The following is a 22,592-nucleotide window of genomic DNA, read 5'->3' as shown; positions in this document are numbered from 1 at the left end:
ATGATAGGTATGGATGAGAAACTGATCACTATTTATGTCCTTTTTTACTATAAATTCTCCTTCTGCCCAGTAGGTGGCGATATGCATGAAGAATGCGAATCGCCAAAACACAAGAAGAAGAATGAAAGTGGAGATTCTCACCCACACCTATTATATCATTTCTGAAGACATGGGTATACACTGAAAAAAAATAATGTGCTGGATTTGCTTAAAAATATAGTGCATCATTTTTGCATCCCAATTTTTAAGCAAATTCCACTAGGAATTTTAAGTAAAGTTACCTAAAAAAAAACATAGCTGGCTATGGCCAAATTAATGAGCTTCCATTCAAACATGTTTACTTAAAATACTATGCCACACCAGCTACTACATTTAAGGTTTTTTAATCCTAAGAGTCTCTGTTTACCCAAATATGCAATTTAAGCTCATTTAGCTCAATTGTACGGGCTATTAGCAGCTTCAAATTCTAGGTTCTGTTCATTTACTTTCAATTAACTTTCAAATAAAATGACCTGAAGAAATAAAAGACAACTGGTGAATGTCAAAGGTTTTTATTGTTTACAAATTTACAATCTAACATAGATATTCATGCTCTCCTAGAACCACAATATGTTCTCAAATACAAAAATAGTAACACAATCATGACGATAAACAAAAAAACAAGTGGGCTATGCAAGAATTTAAGTAAATCTAAATAAACACAATTCAAAATGCATTTTAACAGACTGCACACTGCAGAAACATATGCATGTAGGAGAAAACTCTCTGAACTAATACTGTAACAAAAACACCAGAAACAGTTTGTATGTATAAATGAAACTATTCATGCAAAAGATCTTTTCAAATTGGCCAGACATTGCCATCATCAAGATGCAACACCATTTACTGTATGACCTCAAAAAAAGAAAGAACATGTGTCAGCTTCTTTGGGTAGCTGATGTGAAGGGCATAAAGTAGTCCAAAAAGTCAGTGCACTGACCCAAGTTTTGACAAATGTCCCCAGCTCATTTTCAAGGACAATCAATACATCCAGGGGGTTGAAAGGCAACTTTCGATCTTCCTGCTCCAAAGCACTGAAGGCATCTGCTCCTTTCTGTGCTTGGTCAAGCTCCTCTTCCTAAATGCATAGAAATAATCTTTGTCAAAATGTATATTAAGTTTCCATTGTATTTATTTGCACAATTAAATATCCTCAAAATCAATAATTACAGAGAAAAAAGAAAAGTGATGCTTAAAGGGATAGTTCACCCCCCCAAAAAAATAAATAGAAAAAAGTATACATTTATATGAATGTCAGCGGATGTGTTAAAATGGTGCTATATAAATATGAATGTCATCCAAATATGTTTCCTACTTTTTTTTTTTTTTTTTTTTTTAGCCTTGAAAACCTCTGATGATTCTTCTTTCAGTTATAGCTATAGACCTGCCAGGACTATAATTTAAATGACCCTATCCTGTTAGACCAAAAAAAATAAAAAAATAAAATAAAAATTATATATATATATATATATATATATATATATATATATATATATATATATTAGTATAATTGTAACTGACAAGATAAGCAACATGTATGGCTAATTTACATTTAAGATTCATGACGAGACGATTTTCAACCTCTGCAAACCCTGCTACATATTGCAGCATTATTATATTATAATGTGACTCTTTTTTACAAACCAACTTACACATGTTGATATCAGGGTGTCTCCTTGAGACAAACCAAAAATGATAATTCTCTCATCATTTATGCAGTCTTATGCCATGTCAAACTCATTTGACTTTCTTCTGCGGAACACAAACAAAGGTTTTTTAATGGATATATGATGTGTGTTTGTCCATACAATGGAAGTCAGTGAGGTTACTTTCAAGATCCATAAAGGCAGCATCAATGTAATCCATATGACTCAAGTGGAAATTCTGGTTTGTGTTCCACAGAAAACAGAAAGTCATACGAGTTTGAGAAGGCGTAAGGGGTGAGAAGGTCAAATAACAAGAGAAATAGCATTTTTGGTTGAACTACTAAAATAATTTGATTCAGCTGAAAAGTGAACATAAACCAACACTCAGCTAATGTAAGCTGGTTTCCCTTTAAGACAAAGGGGTTCAATGAGACATTTGCATTGAAACGTGTTGAAAAGCAATTTACTTGTTGGAGTTACCTGTTGCCTGTTGAGTTTCTGCCACGTGAGTGACACCTGAGCAGCAGCTGAAGATCTCTCCGGTTCATAAATCAGCTTTAGGGAGAGAGAACATTTAGCATTAAAACTGTAGATGCAATTGATGTAGCTGGATATAAACTAACACTCAGAAAATGTTAGCTGGTTTCAAGATGTACAATTTGAAGTTTGCATTAAACATTTTAAAGTGGTGTGGAAATGCGATTAACTTACTGGAATGACCTGTTGTTTGCGGAGTGAAGGCCCTGAAGAGCGGCTCCGTTGTGTTTGTTCAACTGTGAAGATGTACACAACTAATTAGCCTCATGCAGACAAACGTTTAATATACTGTAGATTTGCAAACGAAACGTAAAGTCTGAAAAAGTCTGCAAAGTTTCAAAAATCAAAGTGCACGACAAATGGAGTTATTGACTCCCAAAAGAAAGAACCGATTCTGAACACCTGAAACGAGTCGTTAGTAATTCCAGACTTACTTCCTGTACTAACCTACGTAATTTGGTAACAGAAAACCCGCCTCTGGTCTTCATTGGCTGCTCGCGAACAGCTTTGACCCGCCCTCAGACACCACACTAAGCGGTAGACCAATCACAACAGACTGGGACATCTGACCAATCAGAGCAGAGTAGGCTCTCTGAAAGCAGGAGTTTAAAATGAATCCTTTAGAACGGATCATTGAACGAGTCGTTTCTGACACTGGGAAAAAAAAAGATAACGCTGCAATTTAAATTATGAGCAAATTAAAGTGTTTTTTGATCTTGGATGCATGTAAATCTATTGTATGAGACCTTTAAAACAAAATTAGGCATGTTTAAAAACCATAATAGGTGCTCTTTAAAATTCAGTCACATTCTGCATCACGTGGTTTCCCATGGGAATCTTAAAAAATGAGGCTGAATTTACTAAACTTCAGATTATTGTTGCTTCACTCAAAATAATTAGCAGAGTTTCTTTATTTTTATGAGTACAGCATAATCTCAATATCTTGAGTCACACATATAGCATATAATTAAGGAAAGTTTAGAGCATTACATTTTCAGTAAAATCTGTTTATTTTAATAAGCAATATTTGCTGAAGCAAGGAATCATTTTTTTTTTCAGTGTAACTGAAGGAGTCGTATGGATTACTTTTATGCTGCCTTTATGTGCTTTTGGAGCTTCAAAATGTTGGTACCCATTCACTCTATTGGTTTAATCCATATCTTCAGAAGTGATAAGATAGATGTGGGTCAGAAACAGATCAAAATGTAAGTCCTCTTTCACTTCCACATTCTTCTTTTGTTTTTGACGGCTTGCATTCTTTGTGCAATTTATAGTAAAAAAAAAAGGACTTAAATATTGTTCTCACCCACACCTATCATATCGCTTCTGAAGATATGGATTAAACCAATAGAGTCATATGGATTAATTTCATGCTGCCTTTATATGCTTTTTGGAGCTTCAAAGTTCTGTCCACCATTCACTTGCATTGTATGGACCTACAGAGCTGAGATATTCTTCTAAATTAATAGTACGTATTCTTCGTTTGTGTTCAGCAAAATAAAGAAAGTCATACACATCTGGGATGGCATGAGGGTGAGTAAATAATGAGAGAATTTTCATTTTTGTGTGAACTATCCCTTTAAATTTTATGCAGTCTATACGTTTAAAAGACATCACAGGTTATCCTCCCATGACTTTTCCAGTAAGCATCGTTAAACCTCTCGAGAAGTGAAGTGTAACTTCCATCTCTATGGTAACCACTCTCCGCTCCCTGCACACGTGATCTCCGTTATTTCCTGCGGCAACACTCTCTTGCTCGCTCGCGCTCGTTGTTGCCTTCAGTCTCACGCGCAGATTACTATCACTGTATATACACATTTACTAATATATGAATGCCAGTCAGCAACAGCGCAGCCGCTCCTTTCATTTCACTCGTCCGTTTAGTTTAAACAAGTCGCATATAAAGATTTTTTTGGGTGTTTTATTCAACATAAGACATTTGTCTTGTCGTTAGAAGCTGCGTTGGAAAGAAACACACGTTTGTTGTGCGTGGAAAGGCAGCTCGGTTTTTCAGCAATGGCGACAGCTGCGGTTTCTGCCCCTGCCGGCGGCGGCCCAAATCCCGGATCCGGTGCCGAGATGGTCCGTGGTCAAGCTTTCGATGTCGGGCCGCGCTACAGTAACCTGTCGTACATCGGAGAGGGTGCATACGGCATGGTTTGGTAAGATGCTGTTATACTTACCACCAGCTTCCGCATTGTTACCGTTGTTTTTCCTAGTATTGTAATAATGTTTCCTTTTTCTTGCCTACTGTTGCTTGTCTTGAAATCAGTTGCATGCACTTTTCCTTGTAATGCGTACTGTGGACTTTGGAGTATTTCCCTGTTGGTTTTAAATGTGTATTGACAATAAGAGACAAGTTGATTCAGGGTCTAACATTTTTCAAAGTACTTTTTGATCATAATTAATTGAAGGTTGCTATTGAGAGGCCATTGGAGATGCTTTATTTAAATAATTTGCAATGCAAATTTTGTTTAGGCTGTGTGCTGTTTTTCTCTCAAGCATATTTTGTTGCATGATGTTGCCTATACTGAAGTATCAGTCTTGTATGATTTAGACTTGATGGCATTTTAATTAAATTCAGCAAAATAATGGCCTTAGATTACAATGCAGTTTACTGCAGTGCTCAGATTTGCAGGCTGTGCAAAAGTTGCCTATTTTGTTTTATGCGCTCCATGCATGATCTATGGGCAGTTCCAGTCTTCAAATACCAAGATATAAGGCTGCTGTAGTTTGTGTGTTTGTAAGAAATTTGTACAGTGCTTTTTCCAGGAATGTCAAGGTGGCATGGCTATCCAAGGCGGCGTAGGCGCAGACTTCCCAAGGTTGAGCACAACTGCGCATTGAGTGGTTCTGCCCTCAAAAGACACTGAAATAGAAATGGATAGTCCTCGAGTTGGTCCAACATCTTACAAATAGCCCAGATACACCAAAGTGGACATGCATGGTTTTCCAAATATAAATGCACAGGGTTACAAACAAATACTGATTTTACATTGGACATCAAGGCCGTTGTTGTGGGTAAGTTCCAAACTAGCTCAGTGGTATAGTTGAGAGACCAACTGGCTTGGTTTTGCCGTCTGATCGCCCATCTGTTCTGTCGAGAGGAGTCCGTTGGCTAAACGAATGAGCTCATCATTGGCAGGCCTAGTTTTGCTCTTCTCACACAGATGAATGAATGGTTCACACCCACTCCAATAGCTGCAGAGTAGAACAAGCCACCCTGGGTTGACTGTCATAAGGCCTGTAACATGTTGTGCAGAACATGCTGTAACAGTATTGGAGTCTTTATGTTGCCGCACTTTTGACTGACAACAGCCTTTTCATTGCGTTTTGCTATAAGTGAAAGGAATTTGAGCACGAAGAAGGATGTGACTTAATACTTTAATAATTAACCAAGTACAATACCAATACCTTAACATACTGGAAGAGAAAAAAACTTCAGAAGAATCATACATGTTAATGTCCAAAAAAATAAAAAAACAGGATATTACCATGGAACTTTTTGGTACTTTTTTCTATTAGTGTTTCAGAAAATAAAAAATGTGTCTTTCGAAGTGAAGGTATTAAAACGTAATTATTTTTTTGCCATGTTCTAAGCCTTTTTTTATGGCACATGTACAGGATATCTGTCTCAACAGTCTTGTTTTATTTAATCTTTGATATGCATGTAAATGCATACTGTTGGTACTACTTTGGTGAATATAAAATATGGCTAAAACTCACTGTTTATTTGAGAATGTAATGACATTTGGATCATTTAAAAGCATGAAACAGAGAGGACAAATGTTTATTAAATTGCTTATAATTTCCGACCCATGATGTTGCTGAAATCAGTTTGCAGTAGCACTACAAATGGCTGATGATGTCATCCAACTCCTCAAGTAGTCATAATATTGTTTGGGTCCCACTTAGAGTGAATTGTACCTAATGGTTCCTCTAATTCATTTTTGCCAAGTGCAAATAATCCTAATGATGGTATGTTATAATGTGTGGTCTGTATTACCCTGCTCCTTTATTGCACTGCTGATGAAGGCTGTAAAATAAAATTTCGAAATTCAAATATTTATAGAATTAAAATAAAATGCACATTCGAATGCTAAAATGAGCATTCAAATTTTTGATGTTTCAAGCATTGACGATGACTTGTGGGGCCGTTCAGACCGTTCGCATTCATGGGCTTAATCAGACACGGTGCAAGGAATAAAATAATATGGCATTCCTGTAGCCCAACTGTTAGAGCATTGAGCTAGCAACGGCAACATCATGGGTTCGATTCCCATGGAACAGCCTAAATGAAAAAAATTATACACTGAATTCACTGGAAGTCACTTTGGATGAAAGCATCTGCCAAATGCATAAATGTAAATGTAAAATAGAACGTGGGTGTCTCGATACACATTTTAAAGGCTGAATTTCCTTTTAAATTAACACAGCTCGTAATCCAACACAGAGCACCTGCACGAGACGGTGAAAAAACAGTGAGACAAGGCGCAACAGTAAAAGATGTCCGTCTAGCAAATGTATAGATAGAAAAAGATGGACGCGTTCAGCGTGAACGGCCCCTTAGGTGAAGGTCTTTGGCTCGCTCTTATGAACGTCTTGCTGCATAAGCATTAGGTGTGTACATACAACCGTTTTTTAATGAAAAACACTGTTGTACCACCGGTATTAAGCTTGAGTCCGTGGTAGTACTATGGCACCGGTATAGGCTACTCTGCAACACCAAGTTTACATAGAACCATCTTTTGAAGCGTTCTTTTCTCATTGACTTTTTACTCAAGATCTAAGAATATAAACTAAATCTTTTGACTTTATCATTTTATGCACTTTTGTTAACAGCCAGATATGTTCTCTGCAAAAATCTTCTAATGTATTTTGCATCCTGCATTACACCCCTGTCTCCATGAGGAAGTGCATTTTGGGTGACAGTCATCCTGACTCGTAATATGCAAAACAAGACCTGCTGCAACCGTTGCCAGTGGTTTTTGAAAACCAGTACTGCATGTCATATACCGTTGTAATTGTGGTAGTTTGATAGTCATCAGATTTCCTTGAATCCTAGAATACCAGGGCAAATTTATTGCTAGTTTTCCTATATTCTTGTCCATATTTTTACCATTGAAAGTGCAAACACACCACTACTGGCCAAAAAGCTGGTGTGGAAGCCACTCCAAATATGAAAAGGCATTCACAACACATTTTATTTTAGTACTGTTTGGAGCTTTGGATAACTTTGTATTAGAGACTATTAGAAGTGGAAAAAACACGACCCAAGTTGTCCAGCACACAGGAGCAACACTTCAAAGAAAATCACGAGCATACATTTAATGTGGACCGGTTTCTGCATCAGGTGCGTTGTTGCAGTGCTTGTACTGTTTGAAGTGCTTGAGAAGTTACTTACATTTTACCACAGGCGAGTCTCCATTAAACTTCACAGAATGAGTGAGCGCATCCACGAAAATCAAACCGATCACAACAGAGTAAGGGAGCGCCATCATTTTGGATAAACTGTGCTTTGCGGTTTAGTAATTGTGCAAATTCCACAATTTAAGTGTCAGTGTAATCAGTTGTGCAGCTTTCGTGGATATTAAACCGATGTTTTAGAGATCAAAGTCTACAGGTTGTAAAGCGCTATAGATGGTTTCCCCATATCATATAAACCGATGTTGTGAGCACGAAAGAAACAAAGCTCACTTTGAAAGTGCCAGAGTGAATCTGGACTGCGTGAGAGAGAATTTTATTTACATATGAACTCAGTAAATAAGAAACGTCCTCTCATTTTCAACTGCTTTTATTTTCAGCAAACTTAACATGTAAATATTTGTATGAACATAAAAGATTGAACAACTAAGACAAGAATTTAACAGAAATGGAATATATGTATGTATATATATATATATATATATATATATATATATATATATATATATATATATATATATATATATATTTAGTTATTATTATTAGTCATAAGATATGAAGTTGGAGACACAATGTATGTGTTGATGGGGCACGTTTCCAAATAGTCACATTTTTCTTTTCATGTCCTCGCTTTAATTTAGAACACTGATTAACTAATCAAAATAACCAAATTTGCATTGAAGTTGGTCTAACTTCAGCGCCTGCCATCGGCAACTATCTGCATTAATTTTTGCAGATAACCGATAGTTCCAAAAAGCAACTCGGCACAGATTAATCGGTAAAACCGATATATCGGTCCACCTCGAATAACAAGTACTAGATATTTGGAATCTGATTACGTAACCTAGAGTACATGTAATCTATTACTAAAAATGAGCTTTGTTAACTTTTAGGAATACACTAGCACATAGATGGCCTCAAAGCAAAACACATGGACTTGATGATTTCGTGGGGTCTTTGAAGTTAAGATCAGTTATGATTTCTTGTTGACTTTAAAAAGAATTATTTACATCAGAAGTAAAACACCACTAAAATACTAATCTTTGGTCTGTTTTCTGTACACCACATGCTATTCTAAGCATAAAACCGTTCCAGTGACTGCAACTGCGGGTCAGCTTCCTTCAATTGCATCCACTGGCCTGGTGCTGAGAGGCCCCCTTTGATGTCATGGCTGGAGAATGTTGAGTTTAACTGTGTTACCGAGGTTGGGAACAGCCTGGGTTTAAGTTTTAAATCAAAGATAGACTGAATGAAGGGAGGGAGTGGAAAGGAAAGGAAAAGGGGCGGGTAAGTGGATTTGGGAATGGAGAAAGTGAGGCTTAAATCTGCAGTCCATTCTTTTGTTCTGCTGCGCTGAAGCGGTGATTCCCGTAACTCTGTACAACAGAGCTTGAGCTCATTCTACAACATGGTCTAATTACTGGAGGTGGCATCCTCTGTAGATTCAGACAGCAAGTGTAATTAAGCTGTGTTATGGAGACCTAAATGCAGCTTTTAGCATTTTATGTTTTAATAATTGTTAATGTACATGTATTCTTGACAGTAAGCACATGTTGTCGAACTGGCAGATTGGTGATGCCTCTTCCACTTAAACATTTTTTAAACTTCTAAAGTGTTGCAGACTTACTGTGTGCTGGAACCTGTGACTTACAAACATTTTGCAGTCCTTCACTAATCGTTATGGCTTACGCATTCCATCTTTCTCCAGCTGTGCAGTAAATTAGGCAGCTCTCAGGGGCTGTTCACAAAGGACATGTTGCATCCAAAAACAGCTAGATGTAGCATGGCGGAATGGAACAGAACACAGGCGTCTTGAGAGACTTTTGGATAGTTTACCCTAAAATGAAAATGCTGTAATTTACTCTTGTGTTGTTTCAAACACATAACTTACTTTCTTCTGTGGAACACAAAGGAGATGATAAGCAGAAAGACCTCAGTCGCCTTTCACTTTCATTGCATCTTTTCCCATACAGTAAAAGGTAATGGCTACTGTGGCTGTAATTCTGTCATTCCGTACAGGTTTGGAACAACATTAGGCTGACAAAATGATGACAGAATCTTTATTTTTAGGTGTTCTTGAAATTTAATAAATATATGCATCTTATCATTTACTACAAATAAATTAGTATGTGTCATCGGGTTAGGTGTATACACCGATCAGCCACAACATTAAAACCACCTGTCTAATATTGTGTAGGTCCCCCTCGTGCCACCAAAACAGCGCCAACCCGCATCTTAGAATAGCATTCTGAGATGCTATTCTTCTCACCACAATTGTACAGAGCGGTTATCTGCGTTAGCATAGACTTTGTCAGTTCTAACCAGTCTGTCCATTCTCTGTTGACGTCTGTCATCAACAATTGTTGGTGCCAGATGGGCTGGTTTGAGTATTTCTGTAACTGCTGATCTCCTGGGATTTTCATGCACAACAGTCTCTAGAATTTACTCAGAATGGTGCCAAAAACAAAAAACATCCAATGAGTGGCAGTTCTGTTTGTTGATGAGAGAGGTCAACAGAGAATGGCCAGACTGGTTCGAACTGACAAAGTCTACGGTAACTCAGATAACTGCTCTGTACAATTGTGGTGAGAAGAATAGTATCTCAGAATGCTATTCTGAGATGCGGGTTGGCGCTGTTTTGGCGGCACGGGGGGGACCTACACAATATTAGGCAGGTGGTTTTAATGTTGTGGCTGATCGGTGTATATACTAGTGGTGCACCGATCAGGAAATTTAAGGGCCTATATGGTTCACAGATATTTTAACACTGTAATTGGAGGATACCGATCTGATCACTGATATTTATTTTTAAAGTACCCCTTGCCACACTTTTACAAGTTAGGCCTATGCTGCATTTAATGCCCCACACTGTAAAATTATATTCAATTTACATTAATTGTGAATTGCTAACATTTATTTGACTTGAAAACAGTTATGAATTGTTCTGTTGTCACTTTCAAAGACAGTTGTGATGTACTGGCAACCAGTTAAACGTGAGCCTTATTCATGAAAAGAATCAGAAAAAATGTGTGTAAATCGTTAGTAGAACGGTTTTACGCAAATGTTCCTGTTTAATTAATGGTACAGTTTACATAAGAATGCATTTTCACACACATTTGTTCTGCTCAAGTTTCATGAATAAGGCCCTATATGAGAGCATCATACACTGCAGAGATGCTTTTAAAAATAAAAGATACATCTATTACAAGCTCCAATACTGCTTGATGGAGGAATCAGTAGTATCTATGATTTGTTCAGACTGATCTCACAGTGAAATCGGAAACAGTAGGTCGACATTTCTTTAGCTAAAATCTGTCTTTGCTTACCAAAATTCGAAACACTGCCCCCAGTGGCCAAAGTGGTAAGTGTTTTTGGGCATATGGGCACATGTGAGCTACATTTTCAGGGTGAAAAGTTCACAGAAGGGCACCAAAAGCAAGTTGTTTTCAGCTGTACAGGCTGTAATACAGTGAAAAGGAATGCATGTTTTATTAACTGTACCCCCAAACTCAAAACCCAACCCTAAACTTAACCATCAGTGGAATAAAAATGTAATGTTACAGGGAAAAAATGCAACCTCACAGTCGTGCTCATCACTGATTATGTGAACGCGATTACTTCCTAGTTTCAACGGGGGATCTTCTGGTCACACCACAAGGGACGGTAAACACGCTGGAGCCGATGCAAAAATGTCTGATAGGAGGTTGTGCTTGTCAGTGAGTCGGCATAATGTGGCCAATCCTAGGGCACTGGAACTCTCAGAAACAACTTGCGACATCTGAAGACTGGGAAGATTGGTATGTTAATGAATTCTTTGGATGCAATAGATATTAATTGGCGGTTAAGTCCTCAGCAGTATTGCGACACTAGTGTGGTGTCATATTATTGCAGAAGTGGCTCTGTAGGCATCGCCTCTCGACCAAGAAAAGGAATGTTGCAGGTTTGACTGCCAGTTACAGTTCCTTTTATTGTTCTCATTGGGGGCATGACCCTGCCTGTGTTTCAGAAAGTTTTCAATGCCTCAGGCATCCCGTAGTCTTAATGCTTAAGGAAATCTGATGTATTTCTTAAAGGAATATTCCAGGTTCAATACAAGTTGAATTCAATCGAGAGCATTTGTGACATACTGTTGATTACCACAAGGGATGGGCACGAGTACCCGAGTACTTGGAAGTGACAGCAATGATTGATCATGATAATGAAAATGCTTGGCATGACTTTTCACTGAATTTGAAATTCAGTGACAACTTCCTGACAACTATACACAAACGTGTCAAAGATGGGCCTTTTACTTTTGAGATTGATTGTGTGATTTTCAGCGGTACCTTGATTGACAATGAGACGTCCCATAGCAACCAAAATGATGAACGATGCTGCAATGCTAGCGTTTGTTCTACAGGTTTATGATTATCAAAAAAGGTTTAATACACTGTGTTTTAAACATCTGTCTCTGCAAACATTTGCTAAACAAGTTTTATTGTCATATACTGTAATCAGGGCTCCAGACTAAAAAAATGACTAAGGAGCCATTGGCTCCTAAACTAAAACATTAAGAAGCCAAATCGCTGTTTTTAGTCACCAAATCACAGAATTGCTTGATTAAGGTTGCTGTTCAGAAACAATATAGAAAGCAGAAGAAAAGGAAACCCATTAACTTACTTATACTTCACTTTTATTGTCACACAACCATATACACAAGTGCAATAGTGGGTGAAAGTCTTGGGTGCAGTTCCGAGCAACATAGCAGTCATGACAGTGATGAGACATAGATGAGACATATACCAATTTACAATAAACCCATTTACACATCACAATTTACATATCTAATATACACATAATTACACAACACAGTATACAAATAATAATATAAATATACAGTATACAATACACACAATATAGAATACACATTATGCAATAAAAATAGGTTTGTACAATCTGAGGTTTAATAAACAGTATAAAGTATATAGTTGAGAAGATAAGTTTGCATTCCCTTTTGTCTCATAAATGTTCACACCCGTTTCATAATTTAAACAAATATAAGAGATAAAAGATTTTATTTTATTTAATACTGCCCTTCACAATCTACATTACAGATAATAACAAAGTATAGTATGCATATAGTAGTTTGTTGTCTTCTTGAGCATCAATGAATGTTTTCACCTTGTGTAATAGTTGTGAACAAGTCCCTCAGTTGTCCTAAGAGTCAAAAGCTTGAGAGAGATACACATACATTATATATATATATATATATATATATATATATATATATATATATATATATATATATATATATATATATATATATATATACACTATATATATATATATATATATATATGTGTGTATGTATATACACTACTGTTCAAAAGTTTGGGGTCACTTGACTGAAATGTTTCTCATGATCTTAAAAATCTTTTGATCTGAAGGCGTTTGCTTAAAAGTTTGAAATTAGTTTTGTAGACAAAAATATAATTGTGCCACTATTATTCTAAAATGTAAAAAAAAGAAAGAATAAGTGACCCTAAACTTTTGAACGGTAGTGTATATGTGTGTGTGTGTGTGTGTGTATATGTATGTATATATACACTACCGGTCAAAAGTTTTGAAACACTCATTCTTTATTATAATTTTTTTCACATTTTAGAATAATAGTGAAGTCATCAAAACTATGGAATAACATAAATGGAACTATGGGAATTATGTTGTGACTAAACAAAATCCAAAATAAATCAAAACTGTGTTATCTTTTAGCATCTTCAAAGTAGTCACCCTTTGCCTAGAATTTGCAGACATGTACTCTTGACATTTTCTCAAACAACTTCTTGAGGTATCACCCTGGGTTGCTTTTTAAACAGTATTGAAGGAGTTCCCATCTATGCTGGGCACTTATTGGCTGCTTTTCTTTATTATTTGGTCCAAGTTATCAATTTCAAAAACCTTTTATTTTTATTAAATTGTAGTTTTATAATGAAATAAATTAATATGGTGGCACAATTATATTTTTGTGTACAAAACTAATTTCAAACATTTAAGCATACGCCTTCAGATCAAAAGATTTTTAAGATCATGAGAAACATTTCAGTCAAGTGTTTCAAAACTTTTGACCGGTAGTGTGTATAAATAGTTTTTACTATATTGCCTTAGTCTTTTACTGTTACCAGATGACACAGAGACTACAAGAGTGCAAATTGAATGAAATCCCAGATGCAGTTTATTGTGCTACTCCAATCCCAATCAATAATTACCAGAAGAAGGAAAAAAAGTGGTACGCAATACGGGACTTTTAATTATAAAGAAGCCCGAAATACACATGGGTCTCTTATTTTGAAATGTCTGCACTCCAGGTTGTGAGCTTACTGACGGCTGATTCGCTGAGAAAGTGAATCTGATTCAAACTAACCTGAGCTCCTGAGTTCAAACCCTCAGTTCTTTTGGGTGATTCATGAAAAAGATCCGGTTCAAAAGAATAATTTGGTCATGATTCTCTCGTGCTGGGTTTGTTGTTGCGTGCGGTGCAGCAAGTTCATCACCACAAGAGAACGGGTGAAAAGCACGCGAGACACACTGGTGCACGCTCTGTGGATGTATTCAGTAACTCACAAGATGATATCTGATGAAACCGCATATGAACGCACACAACCCGACTGACTAGATTTTAAATTATAGTCGCAATAAATTCTTTTTGGTCGCATTTGCAACCATTTTAGTCGCAGTCTGGAGCCCTGGTAATGTAGAAACTTTGACTCATGTACAGTTGAAGTCTGAAGTTTACATGCACTTAGGTTGAAGTCATTAAAAGTCATTTTTTAATCACTCCACAGATTTAATATAAGCAAACTATAGTTTTGGCAAGTCGTTTAGGACATCTACTTTGTGCATGACTCAAGTAATTTTTCCAACAATTGTTTACAGACAGACTGATTCACTTTTACTTGACTATACTACAATTCCAGTGGGTCAGAAGTTTACATATACCAAATTAACTGTGCCTTCAAGCAGCTTGGAATATTCCAGAATATTATGTTAAGCCTTTAGACAATTAGCCAATTAGCTTCTGATAGGAGGTGTACTGAATTGGAGGTGTACTTGTGGATGTATTTTAAGGCCTACCTTTAAACTCAGTGCTTCTTTGCTTGACATCATGGGAAAATCAAAAGACATCAGCAAAGACCTCAGAAAACAAATTGTGGACCTCCACATGTCTGTTGTATCCTTGAGCAGTTTCCAAATGCCTAAAAGGTACCACGTTCATCTGTACAAACAATAGTACGCAAGTATAAACACAATGGGACCACGCAGCCATCATACCACCCAGGAAGGAGACGCATTTTGTCTCTTAGAGATGAACGTAGTTTGGTGCAAAAAGTGCAAATCAATCCCAGAACAACAGCAAAGGACCTTGTGAAGATGCTGGATGAAACAGGTATTCATAACCTGAAAGGCTACTCCGCAAGTAAGAAGCCACTGCTCCAAAACCACCATAAAAAAGCCAGAGTACAGTTTGCAAGTGCACATGAGGACAAAGATCTTACTTTTTGGAGAAATTACTTTTTGGTCTGATGGAACAAAAATTTAACTTTTGGCCATAATGACCATCGTTATGTTTGGAGAAAAAAGGGTGAGGCTTGCAAGCTGAAGAACACCATCCCAACCGCGAAGCATGGGGGTGGCAGAGGGACTGGTGCACTTCAAGAAATAGTTGGCATCATGAGGAAGGAAAATTATGTGGATATATTGAAGCAACATCTCAAGACATCAGCCAGGAAGTTAAAGCTCAGTCGCAAATGGGTCTTCCAAATGGACTATGACCCCAAGCATACCTCCAAATTTGTGGCAAAATGGCTTAAGGACAACAAAGTCAAGGTATTGGAGTGGCCATCACAAAGCCCTGACCTCAATCTGATTTTTTGATTGATTTGTGGGCAGAACTGAAAAAGCATGGGCGAGCAAGGAGGCCTACAAACCTGACTCAGTTACACCAGTTCTGTCTGGAGGAATGGGCCAAAATACCAGCAACTTATTGTGAGAAGCATGTGGAAGGCTACCCAAAATGTTTGACCCAAACAATTTAAAGGCAATGCTACCAAATACTAAAAAATCGCATGTAAACTTCTGACCCACTGGAAATGTTATGATACAAATAAAAGCTGAAATAAATCATTCTCTCTACTATTATTCTGACATTTCACATTCTTAAAATAAAGTAGAGATCCTAACTGACCTAAGACAGGGAATGTTTTCTACTATTAAATGTCAGGAATTGTGAAAAAGTTTAAATGGATTTGGCTAAGGTGTATGTAAACTTCTGACTTCAACTGTATATTATTTAATAAAAGTGACGGTTTATTATTGACTGTAAATCTCCCTCTGTACTGACATGTTTGCGTGATACACCTGCATCTCAGTGTAATCAGAGCTGAAGATTTTCGCACGTGTTGTAAGTCCAACATAAAGTGGCGTTCCATTGCATGAAGTTTAAAATTCCGAGTTAAATGGGAGGAAGCATGAATCATCACAGCAACAAATTTCCACAGAGAGCACCATGACTTTCTGTCCGGGGCAAAGATAGCACTCTAAACTCTAGAGAAGCGTGCACACATGAGGAGAAATCTTTCATTTAAACATTTAGATGAAGCACAGCAGAATGTAACAGAATGCAAGGTCTTCAAAACTATTTTCAACTTAACACGGCATTTAAAAACGCGATGGTTATGGCGTCTCCAGTCACGCCAACCACGGTTTGCAGATACACTGTTCAGAAATAGAGGTGCATTACTACTAATCTTATTACGGTAACCTGAAGGAAGAACAGAGACGCGTTCTGAACATTGTTTCAATTAATTGGCCAGTGAGTCTTCACATAATGACAAAATATCTTGCATTATATTTTGATTATGCCCTCTTTTGTACTTATTGTAACAGACTACTTTATAACAGCCTATAATAATGAATAGACACTGGAACAATGACACGTAATGCAGCAGCCAAAGATGTATAATATATATGTACATACTATACTGTAGAGTTGCAATCAAAATTATTCAACCCCCCTGACCAGCAATACATTCTGGTGATGTGAATTAAAACACATCAACTAAAACCTCAGTAAACAGTCAAAGTAAGTATTTAATACACATTTGAGTGATTTTGAGAACAAAGAGTTCAGTTTACCCAAATTTTAAAATAAAAAAATAACTAATTCTCTCCACAAATGTCATGTCAAAAATATTCAACCCCCAAAGTCAATCATTTGTGGAGCATCCTTTATCCTTAATAACAGCAAATAAATGTTTCAGGTAAGTGTTCTCAGGCTTCGGACACCTCTCTATTAGAATTTTTACACATTTCTCATGAGCAAAAGCTTCCAGCTCATTGACATTCTTTGGTTTCTGTGCTGCCACTGCTTCCTTGAAATCCCAACAAAGGTTTGCAATGGGATTTTAATGATGGACTGAAAGGGCCATTTAAGGACATTCCACGACCTATCCCTGAACCAGATTTTGGACAACTTGGATGTATCCTTAGTGTTATTGTCTTGCTGGAAAGTCCAGTGATCACCGAGCTTCAATTTACACACTGAATGCATCACATTTTTCATGCCAAAATGGCCTGATACCTGAAAGAATCCATGGTGTCAGTCACATAGTCAGGATAGCCGTTTCCTGCAGCCGCAAAACACCCCCATATCCTGACTGCCCCACCTCCATGCTTGACCTTGGGGATGGTGTCGTTCTTGTCATCACCTTGTCATCTTACTCCAGACGTACTGCTGACACATGGGTCTAAAACTCATTTTCAGTTTAGTGTCATATGTCTATAAAACCTTCTTCCAGGACTCCACAGGTCTTTCTTAATTACTTCTTGAATATTCAGTCAGCTGGAGTCAACATTTCCCTTGGTGAAGTTTTGCTTTCTTCCACACCCCAATAAGGTTGCTGTTGTACCATATTTAAAAAAATGTATGAATGGTGCTGCCAGCTTTGTCTATTGGAAATAGAAGTGCCTTGGAAATGTACTTTTAGTCATAACCTTGTGTAATGAAATAATCTCCTCTATTAGCTTTTGAGACAGCTTTTTAATTGCATTTTTTGCATAGAAATACATTTTTGCTTACAATGCTAAACTTAAATTTTAAAACTTAAATAAGTGGCATTGCAGATTGATGACTTAATTTTGTTTTAAAACAAGTACTTGTGTAGCCTTACATATTTAAGAAACAGCTACATGCAATAGGGGTTGAATAATTATGACATGGTTGTATTCTTAAAAAATCCTGCTATTTAGAAATATTATGTTATATATTCACACTATGACTTTGAATGTGTCACTCAACTGATATAGATGTAAAGTTTAAAAATTCTGGGTCATCAGAAAAGCTTACCTTTGTAAATCCTTACTGTCTTGGGGTGGGGGGGTTTGAATAATTTCGATTGCAACTGTATATGTACATGTCCATGCACCCTCACCCCAAATACTTGAGTAATTACTTTGAGTACTCGAGTACACAAAATGACCAAAATGCCCATCCCTAATTACCACAAACATTTATTTTGACTTGTCCCTCCTATGTTTTGAAAAAGAAAAAGAAATGTATAAATTCGGGTTCAAGTGAGGCACTTACAATGAAAGTGAATGGGGCCAATCCTTAAACGTTAAAATACGGACTGTTTCAAAAGTATAGCCACAAGATGTAAACAATAGGCATGTTAACATGATTTTAGTCTTAAAAATGCTTACTAACCTTTTCAAGTCAAGTTATATCTAATTTTAAAATTCGGTGCTATAACATTACGGTGTAAACCCTGAAACGACCGTAAAAACTAAACTTTAAACAACTTTAAAGCCCAATTCATGAGTTTTAACAGAAGAATTAATGTAAGTGCTTTTATCAAATATAAGCTTCACATTTCTGCCTTAAAAGCCTCCAAAAATTGGCCCCATTCATTTCCATTGTAAGTGCCTCACTTTAACCTTGATTTTTGATTTATTTTTAAGAAAAGGATGAGAATAATTATTCTTGTAATATAATTATTGTAAAAATGTTGTTAAATTAGCATAACTTATATTGAACCCAGAATATTACTTTGGGTTGGTGGACATGCATTGATTTGTGTGAAACATCTTTGCTCATAGGCATTTTGTTGCCAGTTTTCAGTTTTATTTGGATTTTTGTTGCTAACTGCACCAACTGATTTAATTGCTACTTTGAGTTAAACATTGTTTTAATTTTCTAACATCATCTTTATAACATATTGCGCTACCTTAAAATATAAGTAGTAGCACTTTAAAATAATTTGTGTAATTTGTTACAAACCTGCTTTGAATAATGTCAGAAGAGCTGTACGTAGCTTCTGGTTTAATATCATTTGTGAAATTATGTGATTACCCTTGCCCTAGCATTACCCCTTTTTTTTTTTTTTTTTTTTTACCCTTGCAATGTCCATGGAAGCCTTGAAAAGTGTAGCCTGATATTCCTAAATCAATTTCGATACATTATCAAAATGTTCATTTGATTTTGCATGCGATTAGGCCATACATTTGCAAGTAATAGATATTTGAAACCATTATCTTTAAAACATCTGAGTTCTCTGTTTGATTTACCACCACCTTGTCTTACACACTGTAGCTCGTGTCTTTTATGCACTTTTAGTGTCACGTGCGATGTTGAAAAAAGCGAATTGCTAATGCACTTTTGCAGCACATACTCCACAGACAGTTTGCCCTTGCCGTAGGATCATATTTATGATTTGTAAACATCTGTTTAGAAAAGTCAGTTTGCATTTCTGTCACCTTCATCATGTTATTCCAAACCAATTTATCATCCGTTCTTATGTGGAAAACAAAAGGAGATGTTAAGCAGAATGTTAGCCTCAGTCACCATTCACTTTCATTGAATGTAAATAAGATGCAATGAAAGTGAATGGTGAGTGAAGCCAAACTTCGTAAAATCTCCTTTTGTGCTCCACGGAAGTAAGTCAAACAGATTTAGAACACATGAGGGTGAGTAAATGATGACAGTATTTTTATTTTTGACTGTACTATCCCTTTAAGTGTAAAAACATAAACGTATGACATGAGCAATTGAACTTTTAAGCTGTCCCAAAATGTTACTGATAGTACAAATAATATTATGCATCTCTAATTGCAGTTTTTCTGCTTATTAGGTAATTAAAATAATTTTCTTTCAATGTTGGAGGGTGAGAGTTTCCTGAAGCTTAGACCATTAAATGTGTCATTCAGGTTTTGAATTCAAGCGTATCTCTGTATGGCTGTTATGTATCTATAGCTTGAGTAAATTGAGGTTTTGTGTGCCCTCATTTCAAATAGCACCTCTTTATTATCTGTGAATAATTACGATAATGATGGTTTGTCCACTTGAGTGTGGGTGCAGGTTGAATTCGCGTCGTCGGTATTTGTATTTCTGGGAGGGGTGGGGGTTGGGCATTTTATGCATTGCGAAAGCATATTGGGCCTTATTCATTTAACAAAAGCAGAGCGAATTTGTATAATTATTTAAATATTAGATCTGAAGTGCTTGATTCATGGTTTGCCAATGTAAAAATCTAATTTTATTGATGACAGTGTTGATTATCCACTATGAAAAACTGCCCAACAATGTAGTCTTTTTGAATCAAATGAAATGACAAGCTTGTACAAATCTATTTTTGTATTACACAATCAAGCGTCTGGAACTTGGAACGTTCAGAACTTTCACATGCAGCAGTCCATTTGAAAAAGTACCATAGAAATCCTTCAACCTTATTTTAAAATAAGTTTACAGGCTGAACAAACTAGTGTGTTGTTTGTTTGACATCTGGAAACTGGGGTATCTGAATGAAGTTGTAACAAACCCATCATGGTGTATAGGTTGAGTTTTGATCAAGCCAACATTTGGATATTCGTAGGGCCCCATGATCTCTGAGAATTTTCTAGCAAAACTTGACATGAACAAAGCTGATTTCTAGACATTTAAAGAAATGCTTACTGCAGTTAGTTAAAGCTGATGTTTGTAATATCGGAGTCGATGTTAAAATTCTTTCTCGTATCTTACCTCAATATGCAGAGTCAAGGACAAGGAAAGCATCTGTTGGTTGATGGGCAGTTATCCGAAAACCTTTTTTTTTTTTTTTTTTTTTTTTTTTTTGCAATTATGTTTGTTGTAGCTAGTGACGCAGAAATTTCAGACTTTAGCCACATCCACACTAATCCGTTTTTGCTTGAGAACTCCATTTGCGGCCTGCGGGCCAAATCTGGCCCGTTTTAAATTTTCAGTTTTGTGGCTATTCATGCTGTTTTTTCAAATGTTCACTTATTTAAACTTGCGCTAGATGGATGTCGCGCCATGTCTTGATGATTTTGAAGCCTCTCGTGCAGGAGCGCTAGAGGTCTGCACGGGCCTTAAAATGAAACACGTCCCGTACCCGAGACTGTCTTATGATTTTGAAGTGTCTCGTGCAGGAGCACTAGAGCTCTGCATGGGCCTTAAAATGAAACATGTCCTGGCCTGAATGGTACAGTGAGATTTTAAGCCCGACCCGAATCTGTAATTGCTTTCTTTATAATTTCTTCTCCTAGCAAGTACTGTTGCAATCGGCTATATATTATGTAAGAATTGTAGGCAACATTTGTAACAGTATAGTAACAGTACACACACACACACACACACACACAGTTTCAACAAGGCACGGCAGCCCCTCGGTACACTAGAGTAGATGGAAAAAAAACATTGCCTTACCCTTTATCAAGCGTTAAACTTTGCTTAGTGCAGAACAATCTGGTATAATGTTACAAATTTAACAATCACCTCTTTGCAGCCTGAACTTGTTCAGAACTTTGAATCTTTGTGAAACCTGTGCTAAAAACAAGCTAGACGCAGTGCAATGAATGAAACCAAACCGGTGTCTCGACATACGTTTTGAAACGTGAAGTTCTTTTTTAAATTGACATGGTTTGTGCTGGTCCTGCGTGAGATACTGAAGAAATAGCGCAACGCGGTGCAACAGTCAAAGATTACACTGTTCAATAATAAAAAAAATGGTATCAGTCTGATTTACTCTCTCTGTAATGGACTAGGGCTGCACAATTAATCGAAATAAAATCAAAATCGCGATATGACCTTGTGCGATTATTAAATCGCAAAAGGCTGCGATTTAATTAAATAAATAGTCTGCTCGCTTCAAAGTTTATTTGCGCTGCTCTGTCTAGTCTATATTAAGTTGAAGCATTATTACAGTGTTTTCAGAGCAGTTCTGTGCTCCACAACTCCATCTCATGCTTAGAGTAACAGAAGTGCTCAGAGTTCAGTTCCGTATGCTTACATGCACTAAGCGTTTTATTTACACTAAACCGCTGCGTCCTGCGTGAAGCAGTTTTTATTATCATCTGCATTAGCAGCATCTCAGTCTCCGCCAGGCACAGATATCATAATAATAACGCAGAATACAAGATGGGGTATAATTCAAACATCTTTAATAAGTGATTGCTGCGCAAACAGCATTAACAGTAGCCCCTGTAGATTCCAGAAACATGTGCTCTTCCTCCATTCTCCTGTCATTTATTTTACCTCACGAGAGAGCGTGTCGCCCTTATTACATTCCCAGCGGCAACAAGTGAAAGCGGAACTAATATTACCAATATCCAACTAAATGAAAAGGAAGTTACGTACATATAATAAATCTATATAAAATATTTAGATACAATAATATAATGCATAGTTAAATGAAATATACTAAAATAATGAATACAAATAATTAAATTTAATGTTGACAAACTAACCAAAACTTTGTTTAATTACACCAATGTTCAACTTCAGTTTGACATTAAGCCTCATTCTTTAGAACTATCTTATGTACAGTAGAGAATAGTTTGTATAAGCCTACTTGTTTTAAGGCCTAAAGCGTAAAATTGAATATTTTGTGTTTATTTAATTATTCAACCAACCAACAG

At 36.6% G+C, this 22,592-nt stretch overlaps 1 protein-coding gene and 1 long non-coding RNA gene across 3 annotated transcripts in view; one reads left to right on the top strand and one right to left on the bottom strand.

Moving 5' to 3' along the window:
- Nucleotides 1–596: 596 nt before the first annotated feature.
- On the bottom strand, nucleotides 597–4,517 carry LOC127430697 (uncharacterized). Of its 2 annotated transcripts, XR_007895472.1 has the most exons (4): nucleotides 4,406–4,517; nucleotides 2,397–2,458; nucleotides 2,166–2,240; nucleotides 597–1,117 (listed from the first exon to the last, which is right to left on the bottom strand). It is a non-coding gene; the product is annotated as an uncharacterized LOC127430697 (long non-coding RNA). The 2 variants fall into 2 exon arrangements; XR_007895470.1 differs by lacking the exon at nucleotides 4,406–4,517 and having other exon boundaries at nucleotides 2,397–2,656.
- The window catches only part of mapk1 (mitogen-activated protein kinase 1), a 47,476-nt gene continuing 28,761 nt past the window's right edge, over nucleotides 3,878–22,592 (top strand). The window contains exon 1 of the mRNA XM_051680250.1: nucleotides 3,878–4,384. Coding sequence (XP_051536210.1) covers nucleotides 4,239–4,384 — 146 coding nt within the window. The 5' untranslated portion in view covers nucleotides 3,878–4,238. The remainder of the gene's footprint in view (nucleotides 4,385–22,592) is intronic.

Source organism: Myxocyprinus asiaticus, chromosome 3 (assembly GCF_019703515.2).
Source record: "Myxocyprinus asiaticus isolate MX2 ecotype Aquarium Trade chromosome 3, UBuf_Myxa_2, whole genome shotgun sequence".
NCBI classification, from domain to species: Eukaryota; Metazoa; Chordata; class Actinopteri; order Cypriniformes; family Catostomidae; genus Myxocyprinus; species Myxocyprinus asiaticus.
This window is presented reverse-complemented; position numbering and strand designations above follow the sequence as displayed.